The sequence below is a fragment of the Colletotrichum lupini genome, chromosome 1 (assembly GCF_023278565.1).
Source record: "Colletotrichum lupini chromosome 1, complete sequence".
Lineage (NCBI taxonomy): Eukaryota > Fungi > Ascomycota > Sordariomycetes > Glomerellales > Glomerellaceae > Colletotrichum > Colletotrichum lupini.
This window is the reverse complement of record NC_064672.1, coordinates 4874885-4893378: the sequence shown is the minus strand read 5'-3', so window position 1 is coordinate 4893378 and position 18494 is coordinate 4874885. Positions and strand designations below refer to the sequence as shown.

The 18494-nt window shown below is 53.5% G+C and overlaps 8 protein-coding genes across 8 annotated transcripts; 5 read left to right on the top strand and 3 right to left on the bottom strand.

Moving 5' to 3' along the window:
• Nucleotides 1-292: 292 nt before the first annotated feature.
• On the bottom strand, nt 293-1489 carry CLUP02_01467 (uncharacterized protein; the record flags this gene model as incomplete). The annotated part of the gene is made up of 1 exon (XM_049280507.1): nt 293-1489. One exon carries the CDS (start codon nt 1487-1489, stop codon nt 293-295), a length of 1197 nt encoding a protein of 398 aa, XP_049136464.1.
• A 3142-nt stretch (nt 1490-4631) lies between these two features.
• CLUP02_01466 (uncharacterized protein) lies at nt 4632-5396 on the bottom strand (the record flags this gene model as incomplete). Its single annotated transcript, XM_049280506.1, has 4 exons — nt 4632-4859; nt 4964-4982; nt 5057-5119; nt 5179-5396. 4 exons carry the CDS (start codon nt 5394-5396, stop codon nt 4632-4634), a joined length of 528 nt encoding a protein of 175 aa, XP_049136463.1.
• A 621-nt stretch (nt 5397-6017) lies between these two features.
• CLUP02_01465 (V-type ATPase) lies at nt 6018-9562 on the top strand (the record flags this gene model as incomplete). The annotated part of the gene is made up of 11 exons (XM_049280505.1): nt 6018-6287; nt 6353-7179; nt 7232-7305; nt 7388-7656; nt 7688-7792; nt 7866-7950; nt 8009-8028; nt 8081-8116; nt 8170-8331; nt 8386-8711; nt 8770-9562. The coding sequence occupies 11 exons, from the start codon at nt 6018-6020 to the stop codon at nt 9560-9562; spliced, it is 2967 nt and encodes a 988-aa protein (XP_049136462.1).
• Nucleotides 9563-9755: 193 nt separating this feature from the next.
• On the top strand, nt 9756-10166 carry CLUP02_01464 (uncharacterized protein; the record flags this gene model as incomplete). The annotated part of the gene is made up of 2 exons (XM_049280504.1): nt 9756-9859; nt 9944-10166. 2 exons carry the CDS (start codon nt 9756-9758, stop codon nt 10164-10166), a joined length of 327 nt encoding a protein of 108 aa, XP_049136461.1.
• Nucleotides 10167-10211: 45 nt separating this feature from the next.
• CLUP02_01463 (ARP2/3 complex 16 kDa subunit) lies at nt 10212-10898 on the top strand (the record flags this gene model as incomplete). Its single annotated transcript, XM_049280503.1, has 1 exon — nt 10212-10898. One exon carries the CDS (start codon nt 10212-10214, stop codon nt 10896-10898), a length of 687 nt encoding a protein of 228 aa, XP_049136460.1.
• Nucleotides 10899-11142: 244 nt separating this feature from the next.
• On the bottom strand, nt 11143-12788 carry CLUP02_01462 (methyltransferase; the record flags this gene model as incomplete). The annotated part of the gene is made up of 5 exons (XM_049280502.1): nt 11143-11964; nt 12103-12463; nt 12534-12589; nt 12666-12704; nt 12780-12788. 5 exons carry the CDS (start codon nt 12786-12788, stop codon nt 11143-11145), a joined length of 1287 nt encoding a protein of 428 aa, XP_049136459.1.
• Nucleotides 12789-12813: 25 nt separating this feature from the next.
• On the top strand, nt 12814-17099 carry CLUP02_01461 (uncharacterized protein; the record flags this gene model as incomplete). The annotated part of the gene is made up of 9 exons (XM_049280501.1): nt 12814-13041; nt 13112-13511; nt 13702-13954; nt 14029-14042; nt 14101-14144; nt 14200-14489; nt 14544-14878; nt 14929-16889; nt 16941-17099. 9 exons carry the CDS (start codon nt 12814-12816, stop codon nt 17097-17099), a joined length of 3684 nt encoding a protein of 1227 aa, XP_049136458.1.
• A 271-nt stretch (nt 17100-17370) lies between these two features.
• Nucleotides 17371-17847, top strand: CLUP02_01460 (uncharacterized protein; the record flags this gene model as incomplete). The annotated part of the gene is made up of 4 exons (XM_049280500.1): nt 17371-17411; nt 17467-17622; nt 17682-17756; nt 17805-17847. The coding sequence occupies 4 exons, from the start codon at nt 17371-17373 to the stop codon at nt 17845-17847; spliced, it is 315 nt and encodes a 104-aa protein (XP_049136457.1).
• Between the last annotated feature and the right edge of the window lie 647 nt (nt 17848-18494).

Genomic DNA, 18494 nt, shown 5'->3' with positions numbered 1-18494 from the left:
CGAAGTAGAGTTAAACCAATCGGCCTAACTCGAAATGTAGGAACTCAAGCGAGAACCCAAGACCAGAACTCCTTTTAACGCCCTCCGACCTGTGGTGTCTTATTGCACCGGGTATATCATCCAAGGAGAATCCAAACTCCAGACAATGCTCCCGAAAGCATGGTGCCTTTTTTTCACCGGGCATTCATGCCGTCACTGCCGTCCCCTCTTTTGGGAGTGGCTTTCTCTCTCCAGTCCTCATACCAGAGAACCCCACACCCACAGACTCCCCGTTCCGAATACCTTCCTTCGCTTAAAGGTGTTGGGCAATGATCCCATCGACCTCATCTGCCAGGACTTTGTAGATGTAGTCCTGCATGTCCGTAACGAACACAGCGTTGATCTTGGCGTCGAAACTGGGGAGATCCGGATTGCTGTCGAATAGTTCGTCGGTCAAGCGGCAGCCATCACACCAGAGATAGTAGTCTTGTTGCGTGAGCATCACCATGAGCTTGGTCAGAGTGTTCGTCATTTGCTTGGCCTGCTGACCGACTTGTACCAAGCGACTTCGGTATCCCGGAAGCTGGTTCGTCGAAGGATCGCTTGTACGCAGGATATCCTGAATTCGCCAGGGCTCGATCGGGATGCCCCTTCTGCGGTGAACTTCAAGAGTTGCAGCGGCTCCAGCCGCGACTTGGCCGAGTTCTTCTGGCCCGTTACACTTCTGACGGAAGTGGTGGCAGATCTGAGCGAGCCTGACGAGATGGGCGTTGAGGGCAACACGAAGGCTCTCGTACTTGTCGATGGTGGTCTTGCTGGTGCGGCCATCTCTCCCGTCAATCTCGCACGCCGTTCCGCTCTTTTGGCACTTGGAACAGGCGTGGCCGGGGCTCCCGTCGCACTTTGTCTTCTTCCTGCGGCACGACTTGCAGGAGAAGGCCCTGACGGCGCGAGCAGGCTTGTCTGGCGTGGCCCCCTTTGGCCTGCGCGGGGCTTTGGCTTTGCCGTTGCCCTTTCCTCTTTTCTGGACTCTTGCGTCCTGATTGTTTGGGCCGAGGACGTCTCTAACGACATTGCCGTCGCCGAAATCCTCGTCGAATTCCAGAGCGAATATGCTGTCGGCGGCGGGAGTTTCGGGCGCGAAGAAGGGCCCAGGAGGGACAGGGACAGGAGCGGGGAGAAGAGCAGGGTCAATTGAATATGGCATTTGCTCTTGGAAGTTAAATCCACCGCTGTTGCTGGCGTCCATGCCTCCTGCTGGGCCTGATTCATTGGCGTATACTCCGGCGCCTTGGACGATACCAGAGGTGACAGTTCCGTCCAAACCTTGTGGGGAGGTCGAATTAGACAGGCTGGAGACCATCTCGCTGAATTGGTTTTGGATATCCTCGCTCTCCCAATCAATGTCAATGTCTTGGGAGTAACGAGGCACGACGTCGTTAAGACCCTCGTCCCAGAAGTGAGTGACCGGGTAGTCCTGGGGATTCATCTGGTAGTCCTGGGGATTCATCGTGTTTGTTGGTTGTAATGAGTATATGATGAGAGGAGTTGTAGTTCAATTGGATTGATGAATGTATGCCAGATGAACTGTAGTGTGATGAAGACTAGAGAAGCTGACAACCACAAGACAGAGGAATGCTTGGCACTTTATAGGAGACAGGAAGAAGCAGAAGCTACAGAGGTTCACGATGCTCCCGCACCCCGGGAAGCATAATTTGGAGAGGATGTATCTCCGGCGATGTCTTTTTGGCTAATGTACACGTCCATGAAGCAAAATGGCGGCAAGTAGAGGGGTTCAGGAGTGTAAAACAGCCACTCGGTGACTGAATTCTGGAGGCAAATACCCGGGCGTCCAGGCACAGGAAACATAGTTCGGAGTGGGAGCGGTAACCTCGAAGACATTTCTGTCCGGGTAAGTGTTCTGGGCATAAGTCACTTGAGGTACCAAAGAATGGTAAGAGGGGATTGGGCACGGTCTGAGGAGTCTGGTGGCGAGTAGAGCAATTAACGCGGAGATAGAGGGAGTTGAGAATGTGAGGCCTGAGGATTCGAGAGCTTGAGGATTACGGACATTGCGGTTCGTTGAGGGAGGTGTACACGACTTCAGAGCATTGGATATATTTCTTGTTGGTATAGAGATGCCATTGCTAGATGCTGAAACACAACGGTATTAATTGATTCTCTATTCTACCAACTTGGACGAGATTCATTGCACTTTTATTCGTTGCAATACCAATTTCAAGACCATGGATTGACATCAGTCACACAGGAGTGGGCGATGGTCGAGGCAATGAGAATCCGGACTGCCCGCACCTCTTTAGACCATTGAAGGCTGCAGTCGCTGTCGTTCCATGGTCAGACACGCAGCCACTCCGGGCTGCCAGACGTAGAGACCAAGAGTTTAAACTACTATAGGTACCAATTGGCCGTCTATGAAGTCTTCCATCATCCAATTCTTAGATATGCCAAGGTACCTCAGACCTGGAAGACTTAGACGCCGGATTGCCGAGGCATTTCATGTCTCCTTTTCTTACAGATAGTTCCACGGAATCCTGGGTGAAAGTCAAAGGGACTGAAGAGCTTGATGTCCAGTTGACCAAGCCATCAGCACTGACACTTAACCGGACTTTGAATGTGTTCGCTTCTGCGTTGGTCCTACTGTGCGGCTCAGCAGAGGAAAACGAAAGTCCGGTTCTCAACCATGTAAGTCGGTGTAAGTGGTCCGTGTAAGTGAGCCGTGTAAGTGAAAAGTCAATAGAGTGTCGTCGAATGGTCGCCTGGGGCAGCGAAAATAAGGTTTCGGTTGAGTCAATTGGGTGCGCTGTGCCTGAAGATCCGCCCCACGAACACCCATAGGGCCGGCCGTCTCACTGGGTTGGCCAATGACATCTCCCCTGCGCCGCCTGACAGATGCACCAAATGCCTGGTTCAACTGCTTTTCGCCTACTGCCGTACCTTAATTCTACTTTCGCTGTTCTCGTTTATCGCAACTTTCTACGTCCTTTCCTTTTAATTCTACGCCGTTTGAAGCGTAGCACCAAAAAAATCTCCTCATGTCGTCTATGAGAGGCAACCTGAAGAGGAGTGTGGAAGCCAGGGCCTCTTAATACATCGGAGGTAGCAAGAAGAATCTGCACACCATGTTGGCCCGCACTGTTGCACTGTGGCTATGTGAGCAAGAAGGCGGCGATGGAGCGGAAGTAATCTTGGCCACTGTGTTAAACACACTAAGAACCGAATTCTGAGGAACCCGGAAGGGTAGGTACCTGAACATGGAGGGTGTCTTTCTTCAGGTACCTCACGCTGGAGCGCTCGTCCAGGTATGAGAGTAATTTTTTCGAAACTTCACTTCCCGGACGAAGAAGTGGCGATGTTGCTCCTCTCCCCGGCGGGGAGTAGATGCCAGACACTGGAGCGGAAGCAAATGGCCGGCCAGGTAGCCAAAACTGGGATACCCAGCTGCGCCCCCAAGTGTTTTGTGTCTTCCATGGGCTCTTAGATGACAGAAAGACTGGAAAGCCGATGCCAAAGCTATGGGTAGAGAGGTTTCATGAAGGCTATTGTTGGAATCTCTGGATTAGCTTTCGTGGTGATTATTGCCTTGATCAACAGCCATAGCTCACATATACAGGGACAGGGGAGGAAGTGAGCTCTGCAGTCTACTGTTGGAGGACTCTGCTAGCATCACACGTCCGGCAATCAATCAAACAATCGGCGAATATCGTCTACCTTACCTGGAACGATGTTGAGAACGGTTGTAGAATTCTTCCTCTTACAGCCTGAACACCGTCACCAGTGGCATAGCCAAATGATGAAAGACACACGGAGCACACTAGGACTGTCCATGAAGCCAAGAGCATTGCCCATATCCTCAACCACTGGTCGACACTCTTTTGTTGGTGATGGGCGACAGCAGAGCATGAGTATTAGACGGTAACAAAATACTGTGAGTCTCGCTTATATCAATGAGTTCTAGACCAGTACATATTTGATACGGAATGCCAATTGAGCCCTGTTGCTTGCCATAATTCGTCACCCTCAAGGCCAATTGTCTGTTCAACCCAGGCTGTATCCCACTTATGGAGAGGTAGTTACAGCCCGTCCCGATCCCGTCCCGATGTTGAAGGTCAAGACTCCTCGGCGGCAGCCTCGCTGTAAGATGGGCGACGGTCAGAGTCAGTGACGATTAGGTTATCATGAGGAAGCTCATGTGGAGTCTGAAAGTATTGACCCACAATCCTTTCCTTACCCTTACTGCTTGACCAGCAGCACAAAAGACCCGAGTCAACGGTAATGGTTAAGGAGTCATGGAAGTTTCCTAAATGATGTCTCTAGATGCTAATTTACATGTCAAACCATTTGAGAATCCGATGGTTTCCAGAAGTGAAGACTCTGCAGTCGCCAAAATGAGCATGAGTTGGGTGTTCTTTGGATAGTGGAAAGAGATGTCGATGTTCTCATTTACGGTGCGACGTATTGAGATCTGGGTAGATCAGTCAAGCTACGTGTAACTCAATTGACTTGGAAGTATGACATGGCGTCACTTGAACGCGATTCAATTCGTTTCCGTTTCGTTATTAAGCTATGGAAGCAATGTGATGATTGTGCTGATATCAGATCGAACTGATTCCTTCCAACAGCACCCCCTTATCTCATATCAAGGGTAAAAACAGGCCAACAGCGACAGCTACAATCGGAAAGGCCACTGGAACTCTCAACGCCCCCGCAGCACCATCAGGACCGCTGCCCCTCGAAGTAGCCGTTGTAGTCCCCTCGGCGGTTGTGGTGGCCGAAGTCTGGAACGGGTAAGAAAAGTTGACTACAGCCGAGATACCAGGGCAGACACCCTCGAGAAGCTGCTTGGTGTACAAATTTTCTGCCTGGGATGGACAGACAAGAGACAAGCATACGCTAGCTTAGGCATGAGCATAACTACTACTTCGCAACACATCGTGGAAAGTCGAAGAATGGGAGGGATACTCACCGTGCTATACTCTTGTGTGCTGGACATAAGCAATCGGTCAAGACTCCGACGGCATCCGATGCGTCGTTTTCTTTGAGGGTTCTGGTCACGTACGGTACGCAGGTTTTCGACCAGAACTGGTCCAGTATGACGGAGTTTGTGCAAGAAGAGTAGAGTCTGGATACTTTCGTTAGTCACTTGCTTTTGGTGACTGAGTAAATTGGAGGATATCATACATCCATGGCCTGATTAGGCCTCTGGTGGTACACTCCTCGTCCCAGGGGGTGATCCGCGGTTTTGATGGCCCGGCCAATGTGGGCATGATACCAGGCACCGACTGCGTCTGTATCGCTATCTGTCCCGAGACAAGTTGAGGCATGAGCCATATGAAGAGAGTGAGAAGAGGCAGGAAAGCCCTATTTACTGAATGGTTGAAATTTTCCATCGTGGGCATGGAGGTTTGAAGCATGATAAGGTGCAGATTGCATGTAGGCGTTTAGAGAAGGCTCACGTAGAATGACTACCTTACTGCAAGACGCCTCGAGAGAGTAGTTGCCCTATACGGCGCAGCTCGCCACGCGCGTACGCGATTATTGAATGGAACACAAACATCTAGACTGCCAACTAGACTATTAGACTACCTGGGGAAACCGCACTCGGTCCAATACGCTACACTCTGCTTGCTGTGCCGCCCAGTTGCATCTCAGGATCAAGGCTAAATGGTGTACGCCAATCTTGAGCGCGAAAGGCCCTGGGCTAATCTCGTATATTGATTCATACTGAAAGACGAGGCAGACTTTGACAAACAAACGTAGGCAACTGGAGATAGTAGAGATTTGTGTTTTGCAATACGACATTATGCTATTGAGATGTAGGAATGCAGTTGCGCTTGAGACGTTGGGCTAACACGGCTGCTCGACCAGCTGGACCCAGGCGGCACCACCTGTTCCTGACCGAGGCATTGTGGAAGCCGACGATATGCGGCCAAGCTCCCCATGCCCCAGCTCTTCTCCAAGGTCTCTGTAACTTGCCGATCGACCCCTCGTTGCCATTCCTCATTCAATTCAACCTCAAAATGCTTGCCATTCGCCCATCAGTCTGTAGGGCGTGCCGAAAGGCCCAGATCCGCCCGGCGAGAGCGTTCGCAACCGCCAGCGGTCCCATCCAGCAGCCGCCCCGCGACAACTATGTGAAGCTCGTCGAGGTCGGCCCTCGCGATGGCCTCCAGAACGAGAAGAAGACGATACCCCTTGCGACCAAGATCGAGCTGATTGAGAGGCTCGCCAAGACTGGTGTGTCTACAATTGAAGGCGGCTCCTTTGTCTCGCCGAAATGGGTTCCCCAGGTAAGCTTACCCAAGTGGCCTGATGAATCTTGGGATCAGTGTTACTGACGGTCGAACGGTTATAGATGGCCAATTCAAGCGAAATTCTCGAGCACCTCCTCACCCGAAAGGTCTCCTCTCCAGCTCAAACATCATACTCATTCCTCGCACCGAATATCAAGGGTCTGCAGAACGCCCAGGCGCTGCTGGCCAAATACCCCGGCGCATTCGCATCACAACTCCAGCCCTCAGCTGATGCTTCGACCCCCGCCGTCGAAGTTGCCGTTTTCGCGGCAGCGACCGAATCTTTCTCGAAGAAGAACCTCAACTGCGACATTGCGACGTCACTAGACCGCTTCCGCGAGGTCATTCGCGAGTCAAAGGCGGCCGGCCTCCGCGTTCGCGCATACGTCTCTGTGGTCCTCGGCTGTCCCTTTGAGGGGTACGACGTTGACCCGCACAAGGTCGCCGAGATCTCGACGGAACTGCTGGAGTCGGGCGCCGATGAGGTGTCTCTGGGCGACACCACCGGTATGGGAACCGCTCCCCGGACCAAGGAGCTGCTGAATTGCATGAGGGCTGCGGGAATCCGCAACGAGGATATTGCGATGCACTTCCACGACACGTATGGCCAGGCTCTGGTTAACACGGCTGTGTCTTTGGAGCATGGCATCCGCACGTTTGACAGCAGTGTTGGCGGCCTTGGAGGATGCCCTTACAGCCCCGGTGCGACTGGCAATGTGGCTACGGAAAACATGATTTACTTTATTGAGAGTCTGGGTATGGACACTGGCATTGACCTGGATGCGATGTCTGATATTGGTGCTTGGATCACGGGCGAGCTGAGCAAGGCCAACGACAGCACTGTTGGAAAGGCTGTTTTGGGCGCCAGATCTCGTGAAGCGGCGACAGCGTAGTCTTGAGTTTCTTGAGAATCGAATTGGAGTTTGAGATGCATTTTTCAGTTCTTGTCTTGATATGTACCATCGCATGAGTTCATTCTGCCCTGAAATGCCCAGGGGAAATGCATTGGAAGAAGGTGAGGTACCTCGTACCTTCAGGTTGGAGTGCGGGCAGTCATGTGATGTCACTGCCACAATTCGTGACTGCTAGCGCCCAAGCTGACACGGAGACCGATAATGGCACACTGGGAAGCTCCCAGGCGTCCATGGCCCGCGCCCCCCAGTCACCAGTGATCTTATCGGCGCCACCTCAGCTTGCCGAGCGGGCTCCACCAAGACGAAGCAAGCTCCAGTGCAGTGCATTCGACGACACTGCACCGACCTGCCAACCTCCTCCAGCTACGTACATCGCAGCGCCTCGCATCGTCTCCATCAATCCGCCCGCCCACGCCCTTCCTAATCGCCCCCCCTCCGACCCAACACGCATTGTCTTCTAATCCGGCGCTGTCTCGCTGATAGTCAGAAGCAATGAGTGACCCGCGGGAGCCCTCTTACTCCATCGTGCCGAGAATTCGGTACAACACCGTCGGCGGTGTCAATGGACCCCTCGTCATCCTTGAGAATGTGCGTCGTCGCCCAGTCGCGCTGGAGTTTCCGTCAGCGAATTATCTGAGTTAGGCACTGATTCTGCATCTAGGTCAAATTCCCCAGATACAACGAGATTGTCTCCCTGACCCTGCCCGATGGAACCAACAGACAGGGTCAGGTTCTCGAGGCTCGAGGTATTTACACAACGTCATTCCTCTGCTAAATAACATGCGTGCTAACGAACATCTCTAGGTAACCGAGCCGTCGTCCAGGTATGCGAAAACGAGCGATCACACGAGAAACACCGATTGACGATGGAAACAGGTCTTTGAGGGAACATCAGGCATCGATGTTAAGAAGGTATGAGATCATCGCATCTCGACAAATATGACGAGCGCTAAAACTCTAGCCAGACGAAAGTCGAGTTCACCGGCCAGAGCTTGAAGCTTGGTGTGTCGGAGGACATGCTGGGTCGTATCTTTGACGGTTCCGGACGTGCTATCGACAAGGGCCCCAAGGTCCTTGCTGAGGACTACCTCGACATCAACGGCAGTCCCATTAACCCCTTCTCCCGTGTATGTGACGCCCCCGAATATCACACCATGGTCTTGGGTTCTGACACGTTGTAGGAATACCCCGAGGAGATGATTTCGACCGGTATTTCTGCCATCGACACCATGAACTCCATCGCCCGTGGACAAAAGATTCCTATTTTCTCTTCGTCTGGTCTGCCGCACAACGAAATTGCCGCCCAGATTTGCAGACAGGCCAGCTTGGTCCAGAAGCAGGGTGTCACCAACAAGGGTGTCCACGACGGCCACGAGGAGAACTTCTCCATTGTCTTCGGTGCCATGGGTGTCAACTTGGAAACCGCCAGATTCTTCACCCGCGATTTCGAGGAGAACGGCTCATTGGAGCGTGTCACCCTTTTCCTTAACCTTGCCAACGATCCTACGTGAGTTTTGATATCAGAATGTACCGTAAAGGAATGTGCAGGCTGACAACCATGCCAGTATCGAGCGTATCATCACTCCTCGTCTCGCGCTTACGACCGCCGAATACTACGCCTACCAGCTCGAGAAGCACGTTCTCGTTATTCTTACTGATTTGTCCGCTTACTGCGACGCTCTTCGTGAGGTCTCAGCCGCCCGTGAAGAAGTCCCGGGTCGTCGTGGTTACCCCGGTTACATGTACACGGATTTGTCCACCATTTACGAGCGCGCCGGTCGTGTGGCGGGTCGCAACGGTTCCATCACCCAGGTTCCCATTTTGACCATGCCCAACGAGGATATCACTCACCCCATTCCCGACTTGACGGGTTACATTACGGAGGGTCAGATCTTCGTCGACAGAGGCCTTTACAACCGTGGTATTTACCCGCCCATCAACGTTCTGCCGTCTCTGTCTCGTCTCATGAAGTCTGCCATTGGTGAGGGCATGACCCGCAAGGACCACGGCGATGTTTCCAACCAGCTCTACGCCAAGTACGCCATCGGTCGTGACGCCGCTGCCATGAAGGCTGTCGTCGGCGAGGAGGCTCTGTCAGCTGAGGACAAGCTTTCTCTGGAGTTCCTCGAGAAGTTTGAGCGCCAGTTCATCAATCAGGGCCAGTACGAGGCTCGCACCATTTACGAGTCTCTCGACCTGGCATGGAGCTTGCTCCGTCTCTACCCCAAGGACCTGCTCAACCGTATTCCCGGCAAGGTTCTCAACGAGTTCTACCAGCGTGCGGCCAAGGAGGCCAAGGACAAGGGCAAGCAGAGACAGCAGGTGCAGCAAAACGAGGAGAACCTGATTGACGCATAAGCGGGGACGCTAAATGCGGGTGCTTGATATCCCCAAGAAGTCGGCAACGTAGTAGGACAACCAGTCGACGTTGTGTATACGTATGAGGGGGCACGAGAGTGTGAGATGGGCAACTTTTGGACCTAGACAATGGCATGCAATTATTAGTTTCTACACATGCCATGTCTCAGTGATGTTCTTGTGTTTGCGGGAGATGTGCGCGAGATTTTCATCATTTACAGAATTGTTTATTGCATTTGCATTCCCGGAGGAACAATTCGATGTCCAGCCAGATAAACCAGCGTGGACCCATGAGAAGTGACATCGAGGCTTTTGATGGCCAAGATCGCGGTCTACAGCGGGTTAGCACGAATGAACCATGGCACGGACCAACGTCGTCAGCCAGGCGCACCGCCTCAGTGAACCCCACATCATCCACACCGAGCCAACTCCCCACCATGAGCATGCGGCTACCTTACCTTACCTCACCTCTCGACCTTACCTGACACTTGACGAGAGTTCCTGCGCAGAGCAATCCGACGAAGTTACCTACTTTCAACCACACCAGCGACCGACGGCATATAGAAACCTTGCCGTAAACACAACCTCACCTACCGATAAGTGAACCGAACCCTTTGCGTATACGGCATAGCGAACGACCATACCCACAATGTCCATTCACCGGGAGCTCAACGCCGCCTCGCTCAGCGACGCCTGGCGGACCATCAACATTGACGCCCTGCAGGAGGACTCGGCGTGCAACTTTGACACCAACACCCTGCGGCCGCCGCAGCCCGAGATTGGCGAGGACGAGGTCCGGCAGCTCGCGGGCCAGGTGCGGCAATTGCTCCGCGGCGGGGACGCCGAGGGGGCGTTGAGGGGATGTTTGGAGTTTCCTGTGTACAATGGACCTGATGGCGCCAAGGTGAGATTTAAGACCCGGGGTTTCCGATATCTAGGCATTCGAATGCAGCTCGGGAAGTTGCTAATCGAGTTATTCCGCGAACAGGATGCCCACCTCCAGACCATCACCGAGGTCCTCCAATCCATCAAGGCTTCCGAGATGACGCCCCTCCTCAAGTCCATCTACGGCGGCGCCGGCGGACCGGAGCTTCTCGACGTGCTGATGAAGTACATTTACAAGGGCATGGCCGGCTCTGCGACCTCTGGAGGACTGAGGTCGCCGCCGCCGCAGGCTGCGCCGAGCGGGTTCAGCCAGATGGGCGGTCGCCCCGGAGCCACCAACGAGAACGTCGGTAGCGCGATGAGCGTGTTGCTTAGCTGGCACGAGAAGGTTGTCGACGTGGCTGGGTTGGGAACTATTGGTCGTGTCATGACGGATTGGAGACGGGTTTAAGGGGGCGAGAAGGACGAGGAGTAGTGTGAGAGAGAGAGGGGGCGGAAAAGAAAAGGGTGTGTAATGAACTTCATGACGAGTATGGGCATGCTCGGGGTTTTGGGCGTGTCTTTTTTTACTGAATCAAATTAGAAAAAGACTGGGCGTGCCGACAAATGAAAACCATAGAATTTTTTGTTTTGACTCTTGATTTTACAGGTTTTACAGGTGGTTTCTTACAAATGTGCCAGGTTCGGCATCATATCTAATTGGACTCTAAGATGTCCTTGAGGTTCATGTCTCCGCTTCCTCTCGGCAGCGCCGTGGGCTGGTCGGCGCCCTCGTGCCACCCGATCATGTAAATGATTCTAAACGTGGCGGGGATGCTCCCGTCCTCGTTGCCGTGGAGTTCCCTGTAGATGCCCTCGTTGGCCAGCAGCACCTCCCTCCTTATGGCGCCCATTTCCCTGCCGAGGATGGCGTTGCCCTCGCCCATGGCCTGCAGGTCTTGCATGAGCGCAAAGGTGTCTGGGTAGTCTACGACAATGTCGTCGACGTCGACGGTCAGCATCTTGAAGCCGGCGCGCTGCATCAGGCCGCCCACGTCGCGGACGTCAGCGAGGGGCGAGACGTGCGGGGATATGCCGCCGCGACGTTCTTGCTCGGCGAGCTGGAGCGATGTGCGCAGCTCAAAGAGGCTATCGCCGCCGAGCATGGCGCCGATGAAGGGAGCGTCTGGCTTGAGGACGTTGTTGATCTGCGTCAGGACACCAGGAAGGTCATTGATCCAGTGCAGGGACAAGGAGGAAAGGACGAGGTCGAAGGAGGCGGGTTCGAAGGGGACGTGTTCCTCGTCAACGAGGACGGTGCGGGTGATGGAGATGTCGTTGTTGAAGGGGAGGTCGGCGTCGCGGTGGAGGAGGGTGTGGGAGGACTCTGCGGCGACGAGCTCGCCTATGCGTGTGGCGAGGGGCTCCGAGATTGGTTTCGAGGGGTCCGGGTCTGGGTTCTCGCGGGTGAGGGCGCGGGCTACGTTGCAGGAGTTTGCGCCTAGGTCGAGGGCGCGGGGAAAGCTTCGTTTGATGTCCTGTTGGAGAGCAATGTATTAGTGTCTGGTTTGTCTCTAGAGGCATTGGCCATCGTGGATGCTGTCAGGTTGAGGTCTGCCGTAAAGCAATGCTCTGGGAGAGGGGGATCATGGATATGATGGTGGTGATGTTCTCACCAGTAACCTCTCGCACAGCCGGTTTGCGACTTCATCTTTGAGGTAATCTGCTTGCCGGCTGGCCTCGGGATTCGATGCTGCGCGCTCCTTTTGCAGCCATTTTGTGCGCCGGTTGAAGACCTGAAAGGCAGCAGAGCCGCCCCCGGATGTTACGGCGTAGGACCGGCGTATGGTTGTGGAGGGGGATCCGGCGAAGAACCGGGAGCTCGGTGCGGCGGCGAGGCACACCACCCGTCTGGTCGTGGAGTTCATCACCGGCGCCGCATATCTGCACCGGAGTGCTGAGACGGACATGGGGGAGAAGGTTTGTGTGACTTTTTGGAATTGAGAATCCTGCAGGAGAACAAAGAGACGGTGGCGGCTGTGGTATGTGGTAGGATTTGGGTTTTTTGTTGAACAAAAGAAGGTTTTCTTATTATGGATTGACAGACGGGAGGGGAGCTCTTTCCTTCTGCATGGGAATTTCAGCAACTTCGATGATGCAGCACTTTAGTTCGGCTTGTCAGCACACTTTGGAGCTTGCCAATTGACGGGAACCAACCGAGTTTAGCGCGCATAGTTACGTGCCTTTCTGACGGGGAAGGTGTCGCTCCTGCACGGGCCTGTACCGTGCGTGCCCCCCCGGTCAAAGTCCCCTCTCTTGAGTTTTTATCTCCCCAAGTTCATCAGTCAGCAACGGGGAGCATGTTCAATGGCTTGAGAAATTGGTCGATGGAAGTACCTTGCAACACCCCTGACGCGCCCAGTCTTCAAGCAGCGGGCACACTGGGCGCACAGCAGCAAGGCCGCCCGCGAAGAGCCCAGTCTATGGGGGACAAGTGTGACAAGCAAGCACCTGATAGACGCTGGGACGCTTACCTGACTGTCCTGACGTTCAACTCGCAGCAGCTGTTGATGCCCGTGTTGCGTGTTGTAGACATCCAGGATGCTTTCGCTGAGGTGAGAAGTACATGGCCTGTAAAGAAGTACAAGCAGAGGTACCTCGGAGTGGTTTGACGGGCCCGTTCAGACGTCCAATGTGCGGGTGGCCCATCTCCACACATTGGCTGCATTCCCAATCCCAAGCCTTCCGGGCTTCTCTAGAGTGTCGTTTTCTCCCAAGCCCGCGAAAGCCCCTCGAACCCCTTTCCTTGGAGTTTCGTTTCCCATTTCACAGTTTCGCCCAGTGCAACATCGCGAATCGACGCCGAAACCCTTAAAAGGCCGAACTCAATCTCGAGTCAACCATCAGCCTCTGTCCATTGTCGATAACCCCCTGGTTGCGTCTTCATTACTCGACGGGAACACATTGCTAAGACACGCAGCGGCACTTGCCGGCCGGTTTCGAGTTCGAGTCGCCGAGTCCACAATCCCGCCGTCCACCGATCTGACCGTTGATCTCCCCAAAAACTCCACGCGGCTATCAGCAGGTCAGCTGGGGTAAGCGAGCAGAAATACGAGAAGAAAGGACCCTCGCGCGCGCATGGAGTGATTGCCCAACGCTCGCATCGGAGCAGACAACAACACACGACCCGACGCCAGATACACACCACCCATCGATTTCGCATCCGCGACGCTCTATTACGAAACTCTCGTAGCGAGTCCAACAACATCCGCCAGCTCAACCCCTTCCATCCCGCGCAGAAGAGGGGGGAAGGCATTTTGGAGGGCAGAGGAGACAGCTTCAAACAGATTGCCCGTCGAACCCGGCAAACACCGCAGCCATGTCGTCCTCCGCGAGCGGCTTCCTCGGCCGCTCGACTAGCAACAACTCCAACATGCGAGGGTTGGTGCAATTCATTGCCGATTTGAGAAACGCAAGAGCTAGGGAGCTGGAAGAGAAGAGAATCAACAAGGAGCTGGCCAACATTCGGTGAGCACGCATCTCCCGGCATGTCATACTGCGCTGTCTCGCGACGGAGTACTAACAAGAGTTCCCACGTGTAGACAAAAGTTCAAGGGTACGAATCCGTTTTAGCGGTCAGTCGGCGCGATCTCGTTGTGCTAACTCCTTTGCAGATGGCAACCTGAGCGGTTATCACAAGAAGAAATACGTGTGCAAGGTACGGACTGTCCTGAGCTGTATTGGCTGGTGTTTCGTGCTGACAATCTATGAAGCTCCTCTACATCTACATCCTCGGATGGAATGTCGACTTTGGCCACCTCGAGGCCGTCAACCTCATCTCGGCGAACAAGTACTCGGAGAAGCAGATCGGATACCTCGCCATGACCCTGTTCCTCCACGAGAAGCATGAGCTGCTGCACCTGGTCGTCAACAGTATAAGGAAGGACTTGCTGGACCACAATGAGCTGTTCAACTGTCTGGCTCTCCACGCAATTGCCAACGTCGGTGGCAGAGAAATGGGAGAGGCCCTGAGCGGAGAGGTTCACAGGCTTCTGATTTCGCCGTACGTTTGGTTGACCCCAGAGTATCAGGCCAGTGACTAACAGCAGCGATCCAGAACATCCAAGGCGTTCGTGAAGAAGAAGGCCTCACTTACCCTCCTCCGTCTATACCGCAAGAACCCCGACATTGTCCAGTCGCAATGGGCCGAGCGCATAATATCGCTTTTGGATGACGTAGATGTCGGTGTGGCTCTGTCTGTCACGTCTCTCGTCATGGCCCTTGCCCAGGATAATGCGAATGCATACAAGGGGGCGTATGCGAAGGCCACAGCAAGAATCAAGAGGATAGTCATTGACGGGGAGTACACTCCGGACTACCTTTACTACAAGGTCCCTTGCCCCTGGCTCCAGGTCAAGCTTCTGCGTCTACTGCAGTACTTCCCTCCCTCAGGTGAGTTACACATGAGAATTAGGCTAGCTAGCACATGCTAACCGCCTTAGATGACACTCACGTCCGCGAGATGATCCGAGAGTCGTTGCAGAAGATTCTGAACCTCGCGATGGAACAAACGAAGAACGTCCAGCAGAACAACGCACAGAACGCTGTGCTCTTCGAAGCTATCAACCTCATCATTCACTTGGATAACGAGCAAGCCCTGTTGAAGCAGATCTCATCTCGTCTGGGCCGATTCTTGACCTCAAGGGAAACCAACGTTCGTTACTTGGGTTTGGAGGCGATGACACATCTGGCAGCCCGCATCGAGACCCTGGAACCGATCAAGCAGCACCAGGACGTCATTCTTGGCTCACTTAAGGACAGAGATATCAGCGTGCGGAGGAAAGGTCTCGACCTTCTCTACAGCATGTGCGACTCGTCCAATGCCCAAGTTATTGTCGGCGAACTTCTCCACTACCTCCAGAACGCCGATTTCGCCATAAGAGAAGAGATGGTGCTGAAGATTGCTATTCTGACTGAACGATATGCCACTGACGTTCAGTGGTACGTGGACATCTCGCTGCGTTTGATTGCCATGGCTGGTGATCACGTCAGCGATGAGGTGTGGCAGCGAGTCATCCAGATTGTGACGAACAACGAGGAGCTGCAGGTTTATGCGGCTCAGCACTCCTTGCAGTACGTCAAATCGGATCACTGCCACGAGACTCTGGTCAAGATCGGAGCCTACATCTTGGGCGAATTCGGCCATCTCATCGCCGACCAGCCTAAGTGCAGTCCCATTGAGCAGTTCATGGCTCTTCAGAGCAAGGTTGCCGCCTGCTCATCAAGTACAAGAGCCATGATCCTCTCATGTTACGTGAAATTTGTCAACCTCTTCCCCGAAATCAAGCCCCAGCTTCTCAAGGCATTTCAGGTATTCAGCCACACGCTTGACTCTGAGCTTCAGCAAAGAGCATGCGAGTACCTGACGCTCGCCACACTGCCGACAGACGACCTTCTCCGCACTGTATGCGACGAAATGCCACCTTTCTCCGAACGACAATCCGCACTACTTGCCAGAGTGCATCAGAAGCATGCCAACACTAGCGATAAGAGAACTTGGATTGTCGGTGGCAAGGATGCGAACGCAGATGTGGCAGAGATGAAGATGGCCAAGGAGGGTGGCCTCAAGAGGACCTTCAGCACAAATACAAACGGCCATCACGCGGCTAACGGAGGCACGAACGGAACAAATGGCCACGGCAACGGTGTGAACGATTTGGCCGGCCTGGACATGAACAATCTCGGACCTGCCGAACCCAAGACGAAGGCACCAAACCTGGCCAGTGCCGCCCACTTGTCTCCTAACTGGGATGTGGGGTACAACAAGCTCCTGCTTAAGGGCGAGGGCGTGTTATATGAGGATGGGCAACTCCAAGTCGGCGTACGTTCCGAGTACAGAGGCCAGATGGCGTGCTTGATCTTGTACTTCAAGAACAAGACCCCTACGGCCCTGGGCTCATTCACCACAACACTAGATCTTGACGAAAACGAAAAGGGCAAGCTTACATGGGACGTGAAGAACCTGCCAGAGAGCACAATCTATCAGAATGGGCAGTCTCAGCAGGTCATCATGTTCGAGTCGAAGAAGGTGTTTGACAAGAGCCCGACAATACGTATCAGCTACCTTGCTGGTGCCCTGCAGGCTGTCACCCTCAAGCTTCCCCTCACCGCACACAAGTTCATGGACCCCGCGGATCTCTCCGCCGAAGACTTCTTCAGGCGCTGGAAGCAGATCGGCGGTGCCCCTCGTGAGGCACAAGCGATCTTTGGTCTGGCACCTGGAAAGTCGGATAGAGAGTTGAACGAGTTCTTCGTACGGCAGACGGTCGAGGGCTTCAGGTGGCGTGTTCTTGACGGTGTCGACCCTAACGCGAAGAACTTCGTGGGTGCCAGTGTCTTGCACACCTCAGAGGCTGGCAAGTTTGGTTGCTTGATGCGTCTTGAGCCGAACTACGGAACCAAGGTTTGTTTCACCCCTGATATCATACTAGCAACGATTACTGACTCTGCCTAGATGATTCGTCTCACGATCCGCGCCACAGACGAGAGCGTCCCTGCTGTCCTCCTCAAGGTCATGCAGGACCGTCTTGCTGCTGGCTTCACGCAAGAAAAATTCCAAGCCCCGACACCATCCGAGATATCGGACGCATTTAGCAACATTCTGGTTACATAGCGCGAAAAAAGGAGGCAGTCCACACCGCCGTTGTAATACACATTTTCACACAAACCAAAATCACTTTCTTCGTAATGACACATACCCCACAACGCTTTTTGCCTTCTTCGTACCCCTTTCTTGTTTGCCTTGCTGTCATCTCTTGGTTTTCGGTTCTGAAAGTGTTCCCTTTTTTATATCTGCATGGCAAAGCTACTAGGGGTGGCGTCGGGAGGCATCGTGGTAGCAGTCGTTTCCGTGTTGAGGTAGTTGAAGAAGCCCCTTTTCGGTGATGGGAGGTGTTGTCGTTGGGGGTCTTAATGAAAAGTACATGTTTGTCAAGATTGATCTTCATGATGTGCCTATTGTCTGTGCTAAAGCCTCCCAGTTCGATTCTCTCGCACAGCGCCTGCCTGCTTGATCTATGCGACACCCGCCCCGAGATAAAGATGCGGTTGGCCTCAGCCATTGTCGGACCCCTTGCGTTTTCTCCTGTCGAAACAAACAACGCCTTTCAGAGACAGCCAACGAAACCGGTTTTCCGGTCACCGCATCCGCATGTCAGCTTCTCGATAGTTGTCGCCCATGAGCATCAATGCCTAGTTCAAACCGTCTTAATCACGAGATTCCCCAAGCATTAACATCTAGCTCTCCCTCTCTTCAGCTCGCCGGCGGCGTGTGAGTAGCATTCTCCGTCAAGCGCGAACACCGCTGACTGCTTATGAGGCTGCTTCGTGCCGCCCGAATACCCAGGCCCAACGTCGATTAGCGATCAGGCACCTGAGCGGTCTGTATACCTCACGCACTGCGGTCAAGTTTCTATGGGCGAAAACATAGTAGCCTTTCGCCTGCTGCTCCGTGTCGGACTCCTACTCTGGCGCCACTCATAGCTATCTTACGCTGGATGCCGCTAAGATCGCTCGAACCATCATAACGTATGCTTCTCTCATATGGTAATACTGTAGAAAAGTCTAATATGTTATCTCATAGCAATGTGTAATTGTAGTCTCTTGCGACCTTTTGTCAAGTTTCGGTGGCGGTTGGGGATCCCAAACGGGCTCGATCTCAAACTCCATCTCGCCCTTGGACTCGAAGAAACTCTCAAACGTTCTAAAGCCCGAGGCTCGTTATCGCAATTCTCGCGTGTTCCTTGTACCAAGAAATACAGTTCCATAGTCTGGATCATCGATCGGGCTTCTTCTAGTGCTCAGTCCAAGTTGAAGTGTAATCGTCAATGCTAGGAAGGGCGAACAATGCTAACTCCTGTTGGTGCTTCCCTACATGGATTTCGTAATTCTTCAAGGGTATATTATCGAAGCAAAAAGGGCACGAGAGTTCGACTTCATCATCCACGGGATCAGACCACACCATGACGTTGGTATGGTCCTTATGCATTCTAGATAGTTCATCTGAATG